Source organism: Adiantum capillus-veneris, chromosome 3 (assembly GCF_014529385.1).
Source record: "Adiantum capillus-veneris isolate H3 chromosome 3, ASM1452938v2, whole genome shotgun sequence".
Classification (NCBI taxonomy): domain Eukaryota; kingdom Viridiplantae; phylum Streptophyta; class Polypodiopsida; order Polypodiales; family Pteridaceae; genus Adiantum; species Adiantum capillus-veneris.
In genome coordinates this window covers 40,580,474-40,591,374 of record NC_140933.1, presented here as the reverse complement: position 1 = coordinate 40,591,374, position 10,901 = coordinate 40,580,474, and the positions used below count along the sequence as shown (strand labels likewise).

At 43.2% G+C, this 10,901-nt stretch overlaps 1 protein-coding gene across 3 annotated transcripts; it reads right to left on the bottom strand.

The window, feature by feature from the left end:
• Positions 1–3,400: 3,400 nt before the first annotated feature.
• On the bottom strand, positions 3,401–10,496 carry LOC147460794 (uncharacterized). 3 transcript variants are annotated; one of them, XM_086508498.1, is made up of 5 exons: positions 9,764–10,496; positions 7,900–8,397; positions 7,421–7,735; positions 7,042–7,209; positions 3,401–6,503 (listed from the first exon to the last, which is right to left on the bottom strand). In XM_086508498.1, the coding sequence occupies exons 2-5, from the start codon at positions 8,242–8,244 to the stop codon at positions 3,831–3,833; spliced, it is 3,501 nt and encodes a 1,166-aa protein (XP_086364624.1). In that variant the 5' UTR covers positions 8,245–8,397; positions 9,764–10,496; the 3' UTR covers positions 3,401–3,830. The 3 variants fall into 3 exon arrangements, with proteins under 3 accessions (XP_086364624.1, XP_086364623.1, XP_086364622.1); XM_086508497.1 differs by lacking the exon at positions 9,764–10,496 and adding an exon at positions 8,962–9,019; XM_086508496.1 differs by lacking the exon at positions 9,764–10,496 and having other exon boundaries at positions 7,900–8,795.
• Between the last annotated feature and the right edge of the window lie 405 nt (positions 10,497–10,901).

Genomic DNA, 10,901 nt, shown 5'->3' with positions numbered 1-10,901 from the left:
CACCCTCCCCCCCCCCGACGCATAAATATGATACCCCCCCTCTTATTTTTAAGCTTGGGAGATATTGTTGGGGACCTACCCCTAACTTATACGCTTATGTAACTTGTAAAAAAACCCCCTCCCCTGCACTTACGTGGTGAGATAAGTTTTCCATGGTGAATCCCCCGGGGCCTGGAGCAAATCTAGAGACCAGAATGAGATCTAATGGAATAGCTTCTAAATGTGTGCTCTTCATAAGAGAAACACTAATGGCATCATGCATATTGCTAGAATGAAACACGATCACAATGTGCTGACCATTCACATGCCCATAACAGTTCATGAGAGACTAATCTAGATGATCATGAGAAACTTGGGGGCACATTGATTTGCTCTTTTATGACACTAAAAGAAGATGTGGGTTCTTTTGTAAGTTCTTTCTTAGGACAATCTCTTATCATGTGACCTTTAGTGTGACACTTAAAACATCTTCTTTCCTTTCCATACTCGTTGCTATGTTCTTTCTTCAAGACTTAACCAACCTCCTGCTATTCCTTAACAAATTTTTCATTAGGTGTGAATTTAGGGATTTCTTGAGTTTTAGCCTTTTCTTTATTATCATTGTTATGTTATGTAAGAGTTATGTGCTTTGGATGTAGTGGAAGATTGAGAAGCCGAAGAATTATTGTTGTTCTTACCATTTTTCTTATCGTTTGGTTGATTCTGTTGGTTTTGTGGAGTATTGGACTTGTTCTCCTTAGGCTTACCTTTGATATGCTTCATTTCATATTCTAGAGCGATTCTAACAACGTCATTGTAGTTAGTGGGTCGTGAGACTTTCACGTCGTACTCGTCCAAACCAAAAAGAAAAGTCTCCTTGCGATCCTCATCGGACTTACGCAATTGAACATCTATCTGTAAAATACGATTAGAAAAAGACATAACGGAAGTGCCATTTGCCTGAGGCCTCACCAATCCTCTTTCAACTGATCGAGGTACTATGGTGAAATAAAACGAGCCTTGAGCTTGTCTTGGAAGTCAGCCCATTGTAAGGCAACAGTGCACCATTCGTGGCATGCTCAAGATGCTCAGCCAATTGTGCTTCTTGCCAGGCTTAATACCAATTAATGGCGTCACTTCACAGATACATGGCGGCTGTCAAAACTTTACTGTTATTGTTTTTCACAAAGTAAACATTAGATTGATGCAACCAAGAATAAATTACAAAAGCATAATTTTACCATCATACTTACTGAAAGTCAACTTCTCAGTGACTGGGTGGTTGGAGTCATTGTCTCTACTCGGGCTATACGCTGACTCACCAACATCTTTGGAAGGATTGACCCTCGAGGAGAGGAACTGATAGACAACTCTTGCGTGCGTTGGACTCTCTGGACCTCACGCTCTTGCTCCATAGCTACCCTCTTTTCTTCAAGAGCTATAGGTAGAACTTGTCTCTGAGCCATTTTTTCCTTTTTGACTACGGCCCGCCCGTCGACCCTCTTGTTGTAGCATCATCTCCATCATAGATTTCATCAAAGTCTCTATAAAGTTTGGTGCAATCCATGGCGGAGATAGGGATGGAGGATTCGGAAATAATCCTCTTGGTGTAGTGATTTCTTCTCCAATTCCACTCTCATTACCTTCATACAAGGTATCCATCCCACTTCTGATGATGACCGTGCGCTGAGTACTAGGGTACTTGGGTGCTGGGTACTTAGGGTGCCTAGTACTTGGGTTACTTGGGGTTTCTTGGTACTTGTACTGCTTGCAATTTGCATTTAAGAAGGCTTTTCTCTTACCCAACTCCTTCTGGCGGATGCACCCCTTGGCGGCCTTGTGCTCACACCAAGGTTGCTTTTTTCCACCTCACGTTGATTGGTCTGTCGCAATGTGGAAGGTCCGCTCTCAATGAGTGATAAAGAGGAACGAGGTTGGACAAGCCCTTCTTTTCTGGGATACCTGCCACTCTTCAAAAACACAGATTAGAGAGATTGACACTCCTAAGTGGTCTTGGGTTACGTGCAATGTCAAACGAGTCAAAAAAAATTGTGTGGATCTTTATAGCTTAATTGCCCTTAACATAAAGGGATGATGGCGGGAGCGCGTCCGATGGGTGGGTGGGGCTAATAAATTTGGGGCAAGGGCACGGAGATTCTTTGATAGATAAATCTCAGAGAGGTTCTTTAGGGTCTTTTCTCAAGTGATGATACCGAACACTACCAAAGAGCTCTGATACCAATGTGATGTGGTATCGCAGCACATGGGTGGGAAGTGGTGGGATGGAATGCCTGCAGGCTGGCTGCAAATGAATAAAGGTAGTGGAATGGGAAGTGAGCTGGTGTGCAACAGGCAGTGGGTGGCAGTTCAAGTAACAGCTGCTTTAACATTGAGATGTCAATCGCATGGGTATGTTCGAGTTGAAGTGAAGGTGCTACTGTAAAGTAGGGCTCAACTTCAGCTTCTCTGCAATGTTACATCTCATAGCCATGGATGATGACAGAGAGGAAGGCTATGACCAGTGTAATTCTGCTATTAGAAGTAGTTTGCAGCCTAGTACTCAAAAAGGCTACATGTAGAAAAGCAGATATGCCTTGTTGTGCATGGCCACATCAGAGGGAGCCAATGAGCTACAGATATTGATGACCTGGTTTCCTATTTTGATGATCTTAAGGGACAGAGAGAGAGCAAGTTTTTACTACCCACTCTGAAGTCACCACACAATTTTGACTCGCGGCAATTACATTAGTTGATGCCTTGACGCCTTGACGTGTTTCCTGCTCCGCTTACAGACTTCTGTACTTCAAACATATTTGCTATAGATTTCATTTTCTCCACACAACATGATTTAATGCGTTGACATGTTTGCTGCTACACCTACAGACTTGCTTTATTTTCTCCACACTCTTGCATGCATTCACACACATGCGTGCAGGCACTTACAGACTTGCTATACTTCAAACAAATTTGCCATACATTTCATTTTCTCCACACATGCACGCGTGCATGCCTGCAGGCACACACAAAAGGCACTCTGGAGCACACACAAAAGGCACTCTGGAGCGCATATTGCATTAGTGCACTCGGCCTGCCGGCTCAGTATGGAGACAAGATAAGACTTGTGGGCCCTTGTCTCATCATATTCTGTTCGGCCCTGTGTGGCTGTACATTTGCTGGGATGCGCAAGATTGGCTGTTTTGTAGTGTTCGAACTTTCTGGGTCAACACCTGAAAATAACAAGAAATATGGCAAGGCAAGGCATAACTTTTCTATGCCTACCGAAAAAAAGAAACAGGGCTTTGCAGATCTTTTGCACAGCGTTAGGACATTGACATAGCTCTCAGTATACATCTTTTGGCCCTTTTTCAAAAGGCCTCTCTCTTACAGAGAAACCGTTGCAAGTAGATGAGGCTGTCAAACATTGATATTTAAGGGCATCAGTCATTAAATTATTTATTCTCCTGAGAAAAAAGTGCTACACTCTGAACCATTGGCACTTTGACTGTTTCTAGATTACTTGGAAAAGTAAGTGCCTAAATTATAAAGCATTTTCGATAACAAAACTCTTCAGTTTAACCAGAAAAATGACGGCGTAGGAAATACTTAAATGACAATGCTCTGAATCCACAAGAAAATTGTCACCCTGCTGCTGCATGACCGATTATTCGCCTTGTGGGGTGAGTATCTGCTGGCTTTCAAATCTTGCATGCAAAAGCCTTGCTAGTCCACTTGGGTTTTCGTGTCGACGTGTTTGGGTGCACTCTGTATGCAAGAATCGTCATGTCCTACCTGTGATGGGATAAGACATCAAAATCCATGAGTGACGTGTGGGTAGAGGTGGAGGTGCCATTTTAACTTGATGATGGAGTGAACTTGCAACTGTGAGGGGGTGTGCTATGATTTGACCTCAAAAGGCCCATGGGTTTTGATGTATCCGGAAACTGAATGAGGATCCAAGGGTTTTCTTCTTGAAGAAGCTCATGAACAACCTTCTCAAGCTGGGTTACATGGTGGAGCACTCTATTCATTGCGAAGGCAAGTGTGCCCAAGGATAAGAATAGTGTATTAGAGAACGTATCAAAACACTGGGGAGGACAAGTAACTGAACTGCCATCGGTGCTTGCTTGGCTAGTGGAGGAACCTGGTGAAACGGTCATATTGGCTTCCAAAACTGCCAGCTCGTTTGCTACATGGAGCATGCCTTTCTCAAAAGCTTCTATGATTCTTCGATCTGGTGATGCAGCCATATCTACATATGGGTAGTGTTTGGAGAAGGAGCTGTTTTTCATGATTGAATCAGACATCATCACGCTTTCCAGCTCTACAAATTTGTGATCCTTGTCTGGGTTGAATGTGCCCTTTGCAGATAAATCAGATACGGGTAATGTGCATCTCATAGGGAGTACCTCTTCTGCTTTAACTGCCAATGCTCGGGCCAATAACGCCAAAGTTGGCACTACCCTCTCCTCCATCATTGTTATAGCTGATTTCAGTGGAGCTTGTAGCAGCTTGTCCATAGGAACCTTAGCTTCGCTGGTTACTTGTTTGATCTCTTCAAACACTGCAACAGAGAAATGCAACATCTCCAATATGTTCCGTTGCTCTTCCATCACCTTCAAAAAAATCTTCTCAGAAAAGGGCGCAAACCAGAACTGGGGCTCTTCAGCTGCCTCCTTTACTAGTGCATTCTGGCTATTCATTGCTTTCCTGAGTTTTTCTTCCTTGCCTTTCAGTTCCTCAATGATCTTGGACCCACTGCAAACATCACAATCTTCACTTGAATATGCATAACAGATTGCGGTTATGAATTCTTGAAGCTTGCTAAAACCAGAAATGATTTCAGGTTTGACCATAGATGCCGCTCTTCGTGGCATTACCAAAAGTTCAACAATCACAAAGCTTGCCATACCCAAGAAGGCCTCCACTATACGGATCACTGTGAATTCTTCATCAGTCGAGTCCTTATTGGTTCTTGCGAGAATAACAATGGCACCCGTGAAAGCTGATACAGCTCCAGAATAGCCAAAAATTTTACTCTGCCTTAGAAAGCTTGTGAACACAACCCATGGTATAAGGGCGACAAACCTCATTGCAGTAAAGTTGAAAGTGGCTAGGACCACCATAAGACCATAGATGGAGCCAGATACTGTTCCCAATGTCCTTAACACAGCAACTTTGAAAGAACCCCCTTTTGCAACTCCCGTGTATCCCAGTGCGAGGGTGATGTCTGCCCAGTAGCCCTTGCTATTGTTGAACCAAAATCCCAAGAACCCTCCGAGAGCCATGGCTAAAGACAACTTAAATGCAGTTCTAAGCTGTTGAGAATTAGGTTTGAAGAACTCCAAACCTGCCAGAAGTTGATCAAGGCTAAACACTTTATTTGGACTAATTGGTTTTGTCAGTTTACAACCTGAGGACGAAGAGTTGGCTGAGCATTTTTTACACAGCCTTTGGACTTTTCGAAATTGCGGACTGGATACATTGTGAGCAGAGAACATTTCTTGGGGTGAAGTTTTCTTATGGCCAGTTGCAAACTGTGGGTTGAGTCCGCACGATGGAAGATAATTAGGGCATTCGGAGTTGGAAACTAGAACTTTAGCATGAGAAGTCGGCTGAAGCTGTATATTTTGGGTATCAGATGCTGAGCCAATTACTTTTACCTTAAGAAGCTTGGACTGTTCAAGAGCCCCGGGCAAAACACTTTGGCCATGTGAGGTCTCTAATAAATGCCGCGTGGCCTGCACGAACTTTTTGACGTTGAAAAGGAAGAACGATGCGGCCGCCTGGTCTCCGAAACTGAAAAGGGCTCCCATTCTATCGGACAGCAAAGAGGAGCCCATATTCTGGCCACTACATCTTAAGTCCCGCATACGGTCAATTATATTAGCACTTACATGTGCTGAATGATGACCATCATTGCCGGGAATATCACCAAGAATTGCACTAACATCCTCCCTGCCAATATCACCAGTGGCAACTCTGTGCTCAAGCTGCTCTTTTGCTGCATTGCACATTGTCTCCACCATTTCAGAGTCAGAGCATGAGAAGTTGCTATCATGGTCTGCATCATCATGATGTGAATTGTACCCATACAATTGAGCATCATGGTTTTCATCATCAGAGTCGCATGATCCCCCATTGTTGTTGATGAACCGAAGCTCTTCAGTGGCAAGAGCATAAGTACCCTGCTGATTTGTGTAGGATAAAGCCTCGTTGAAGCTGGTCAATACTTCACTTCCCTCTTCAGTAATCAGGCCATGGCTAGCAGCTGAATACTGCTTGATGTCGGTACTGGCATGCTTTAATGCTAAGCTTACCCAATCAGTTATGTAGACCAAGGAATCTTTCATAGTGCGGCCGATGAGCCTTCTCTGTTTACTCAGTCCAGCTGAAGAAGCCGACTCTGCTTGCAAAGCAAGCTCCATACCTACCAAGTTTCTTTGCACAGAGGATAAGCCTCGGGTCACGTACTGCAGCTTCTCTGACGTATATGGAAGTCGCTTGATTTCCCACCCCATATCATCCTGCACAACCATAGAAAGCTCTTTACAGTAAGCCACCCAACAAAAACACACATCAAAACCAATCGTCAGTTCGAATACGACACATACTTTAAGTATAAGTGTTACGCAGACAAAACTCTATGATGCTATAGTGATTTGTGTATAAACTACAGCATGCGCTCCTTCCTATGCTTCATGTGCTACAATTTTGGGCGACAAAACAGCAATTTGAAAGTTTTCCTTCAGTTGTGCCGAATATATCCCATGTCTTCTACACGTAAGAGAGTTCACACAATAGGTAGAGGGGTGTTCGTACACTCACACATGGTGCAAAAAAGCTCACACCCAACAGGTAGTGCCAAACAATCATTAGATGCAACGAATGGATTTAAAGGTCTTAGCTGCAACAAACTTACAACAGTATTCAATGCAATATAACTTCTGTTCGTTTCCACACACTTTCTGACGCCTTCCAACGGCAGTCCTACTTGAAGAGCAGAGTACTGTCGGTTAGACTTTTGGCCTATTAGCTGTCAACGAAATTATTTGAAGAGCTTACCTCGATAGTTGCTATCTCGGAGTGCACAGAGGATGCAATCTTAGCCAGGGCTTTGGCTTGCAGGTTCAAAGCAGACGCCCTATTAGCACTGGAGGCAGAGAAGGCATCAATCTGCGCTCTTAATCGTTCCGAGGTAATTCGTGCGGCCAACTTGGTGTTGGAGTGAATCTGCACAACTCTTAAATTTGTCAATATAACAGATTTGATGAATTTATGATTTTGAATGGAAACTGGTTAAGGAAAAATATAGGTCATGGGCTAGATTTTGAATGGAAACTGGTTAAGGACAAATATAGGTCATGGGCTAGTCAGTTTGACATGATTACTCCTAAATAAACATCATAAATTTGTCTTTGTAGGATTGGGACAAGTTCGATACCTCTGAAATGGCGAAACGTGGATAAGGGAGGACGAGTGCAAGCGCGCCACAAGTGGCACCGACAATGGTAGTTCCGGCAAGCTGGAGCGGAAAGAGGACCGAGTCCATCTTCTCACGTTTCACAACGGCGGTAACATAGACAATCGCACAATGTGCAAGCATAACACGCTTGTGCAAGATGTTGGTGGTGGGGGTCCTCTTAGGTAGTGCAACGAGGAAAGAAGTGATTGCGATGCATCCAATACCAGCTCCAATGTTCCGGAAGCAACTCGCGGGTGGCAGTAGTTGCAAAACAACGAGACTGATTCCAATGCCCTGACATATTAGAGAAACATAAGGTTTCCATTGTACCTTAGGGTGCTCTTGGCATATGAATAAATGGTATTCATTATATTGACAAAAAAAAAAGAGATTTTGTCTGTAGCCTATTGTGCCCCTCATCGTATGCGGAAGAAAACAAGAAAGTTATTTGACCTTACCTGAGCAGTGCCGGTGACAATAGCCAGGGCATCGCGCATGGCCTTGCCGGCTGTAGACTCGCCCACCACGGTTACGGCCATAACATAACCAAAGATTGGGAAGGTAACCCATTGAACATGCATGCTCCCCACTTGCAATATTATTCCTGCCATCAAGCATGCCCATGCCGTCCTGAATGCCGTGCTTAGGCGTGACCGCCAGAACACCTCCTCTTGCACGCTTCCGCACCTCAGCCACCTCCATGGTTTGGAGTTGGCCTTCGTCTTAGTTGTCACTTGGGCCTTTTCGGAGCTGTTACCGCTGTTTCTACCACCCCCAGCACGCCAAAATCCGGTGTTACACATGGTTGCGGAGCAGATAGCACGTTGGGGAGCTCCGAGGGCAGCAGGCGAGTGCTGCTTCTTTGTTTACGAGTGGGTGCGAATCGCAAGCGTGGTGGTGATGGAGAAGATGGAATTGGGGTTGGCAGAGTTTGCAAATTGGTCGAACGGATAAACCTGCAAATGATGGGCAAGCACAAGGAATGAGAGTAGGAAGGGGGGTTGAATGAATGCAAGCAAGGAAGTACAGAGAGAGAGGAGGAAGCTGACGACGCTCCTGGCATGCAGGGCAAAGAGGCAATGGAGCTACGTTTTACTAATCTCAGTTAAACGGAGATGGTAAAAAGAGGCTTTAAGTAGAAAATTAAGAGGAAAAAAAGAACGCCGCCTCTGATTAAGCTTTTAAATAAATATATATACATATTTTAAAAAAACTAGCTTTACCAATTATTTTAATAGTGCAATTATCTTATTAAATTTTCTTTCGGTTCTCTTAGGATTTTTAAAAGGAAGAATGTAAAAATTAGTAGTGAAGTGGGAGTTAACAAGCGGCATAAAAATAGAATGAAGTGGGCCCAGTAACTTCCTCAAATGTTGTGAGGCTACCTAAGAAACTTCCTCACACGTGGTTCACCCATCTGCCTTTCCTATTAGTTCTTTCTTTACCTCCCTCCCATTCAAAACCTCACACATTAACGTGAACCCTTGCATATACACACACAAACCCACAACACAACTTACGTGAACCCTCCTTGTTTTGCACACACATCCCTCCCCACTCTCCCCTTACCTTCACTACTTATTCCCTCATGAATTCTAATACCCTACAAGTCGCCTTTCTCGATAATGACCCAAATCATGCATTTTTTGCGACCGGAAAGGTCCTCCCTACGCCTTAAACTCCTCAAGATTGTGCCTTTCACTGCAATCCTTGACGTCTTCCAAGCGGAAAAACTTCCCCTTCCATCTTCGCAACTTGCTACACACATTGCTTTATAAGCACACTTTATTTTCTTGGTAAATGCCTAAAAAGATGAGTAGGGAATTGTGCACTCTTTAATTATCATTGGCAGATAGTAATTTAAAAGGTGAAACTATAATTCATGAGAAGTGCATATGTTCTAAAGGTTGCCCCTTAACTTCATGCTCTTAATGCGGCCATCACAAGACAGGTGAACCTTACAAACTTGGATACAAGTACTTGATGCTTGATGGCAAGTACCTACTATAGAAGCATCTAGAACAATCATTTAGTGTGTGATAATTGCACAAAAGCTTGTGCATTACATGGCTTAAACTTATTAGTAACTTTGCATGTAGCATATTGTGATTGGATGCAAGAAATCTAAGAGTGTTTGTTCACCGCTTCCCGAAGTTAGAAGTTTAAGCTGATTTGAGTGCTTGGTACGCCAAAAATTAGGGGGGAAATCATGATTTGATACAAGACACCTGCAAGTGTTTGGTTAAAACTTCTTGATTTACAAGGTCAAGCATGATTTGAGGGCCTTGTTCCTCCAAAAACATGAGACAAAGGGAAACTTACATGTGATTGAGAGCACCAATGGAGGATGTAATGGGAACCTAGGCGGTCAAAATGAGGCAATGACCTTGGTAGAATAAGGATAAGGCTGAGGAAGCAAAAGATGGGTAAGGCAAGTATACTCAATAGGTAAAGGTACTAAGCTAAAACAAGGTTGAGGAAGCAAGAGATGGGTAAGGCAAATATAGAAGGGTAGCCAAAGAAGGAAGAGATACTAAGGTTGAGGAAGCAAAAGATGGGTATGGAAAATGTAGAAGGGTGGTGAAAAAAGGAAGATATACTAAGGTTGATGAAATAAAAGATGGGTAAGGCAAATATCCTAGAATCGTCTAATGGTTAGGGAATTAAGGTTAATTTGGCAAGTAGGGGTTAATTAACTAAGGTTAATTTAGCAACATGTAGATATTGCAATTGAGACCTTAATGTTGAGCCCTTTAAGGTAATGAGATAAGATAAGAAAGAAGGTAAGGGTAGTGAAGGCAAATGGTTGGCGTGGTGAAAATTTGAGCAAAATGGTTGGCTATTTAAAGACTCATATCTGTCCCATCTATGCGCTTGTTTAAAATCACAAGGGATACATGCGCTATTCGCATAAACTCACGCCGACTCCCATCTTGACGAGTGCCATATGGTTACTTGTCAAAACCCATCATAATTAAATCATGCCATTATCTCATTAACCTTACTTTCTTATGTCTGCGTTGAAGAACTTTTCCACACCATTTAGAGAGAGAGAGAGAGAGAGAGAGAGAGAGAGAGAGAGAGAGAACCAAAAGACTCACACAAATAGTTACCATATCCAAAGGACACAAGACCCACAATTGCCTCTTGTAAACAGTAGCTTAGGATCAAGCATCATTTGCACCTTTGCACACATGTGGCTCAAATACCTCATCTTAAAACTAGTCACTAGGCTAGGATCTTGCATTGTCCACAACTTTGCTCTAGCAGCAAGGACACTAGGAGTATCAAGTACATCACCAAAGAAAAGAGAGGAAGGCAATGCTCATTGCAATTTAATCTTTGTTGATGCTGAATCCCTTATTATGTGATTTTATGTGGCTCCAAAGTTGCACTCGTGTCTCACTTCGTAATTGTGGGTTAAAGTTTGTCGGATTTTTTAAGGACAAAGGAACACCTA

Coding starts and splice junctions, on each gene's coding strand:
- LOC147460794 (XM_086508498.1), bottom strand. CDS start 8,244: ATGTGTAACACCGGATTTTGGCGTGCTGGGGGTGGTAGAAACAGCGGT. Junction 7,736..7,899: donor TTGTCACCGGCACTGCTCAG/GTAAGGTCAAAT, acceptor CTAATATGTCAG/GGCATTGGAATCAGTCTCGT. Junction 7,210..7,420: donor CACGTTTCGCCATTTCAGAG/GTATCGAACTTG, acceptor AGAGTTGTGCAG/ATTCACTCCAACACCAAGTT.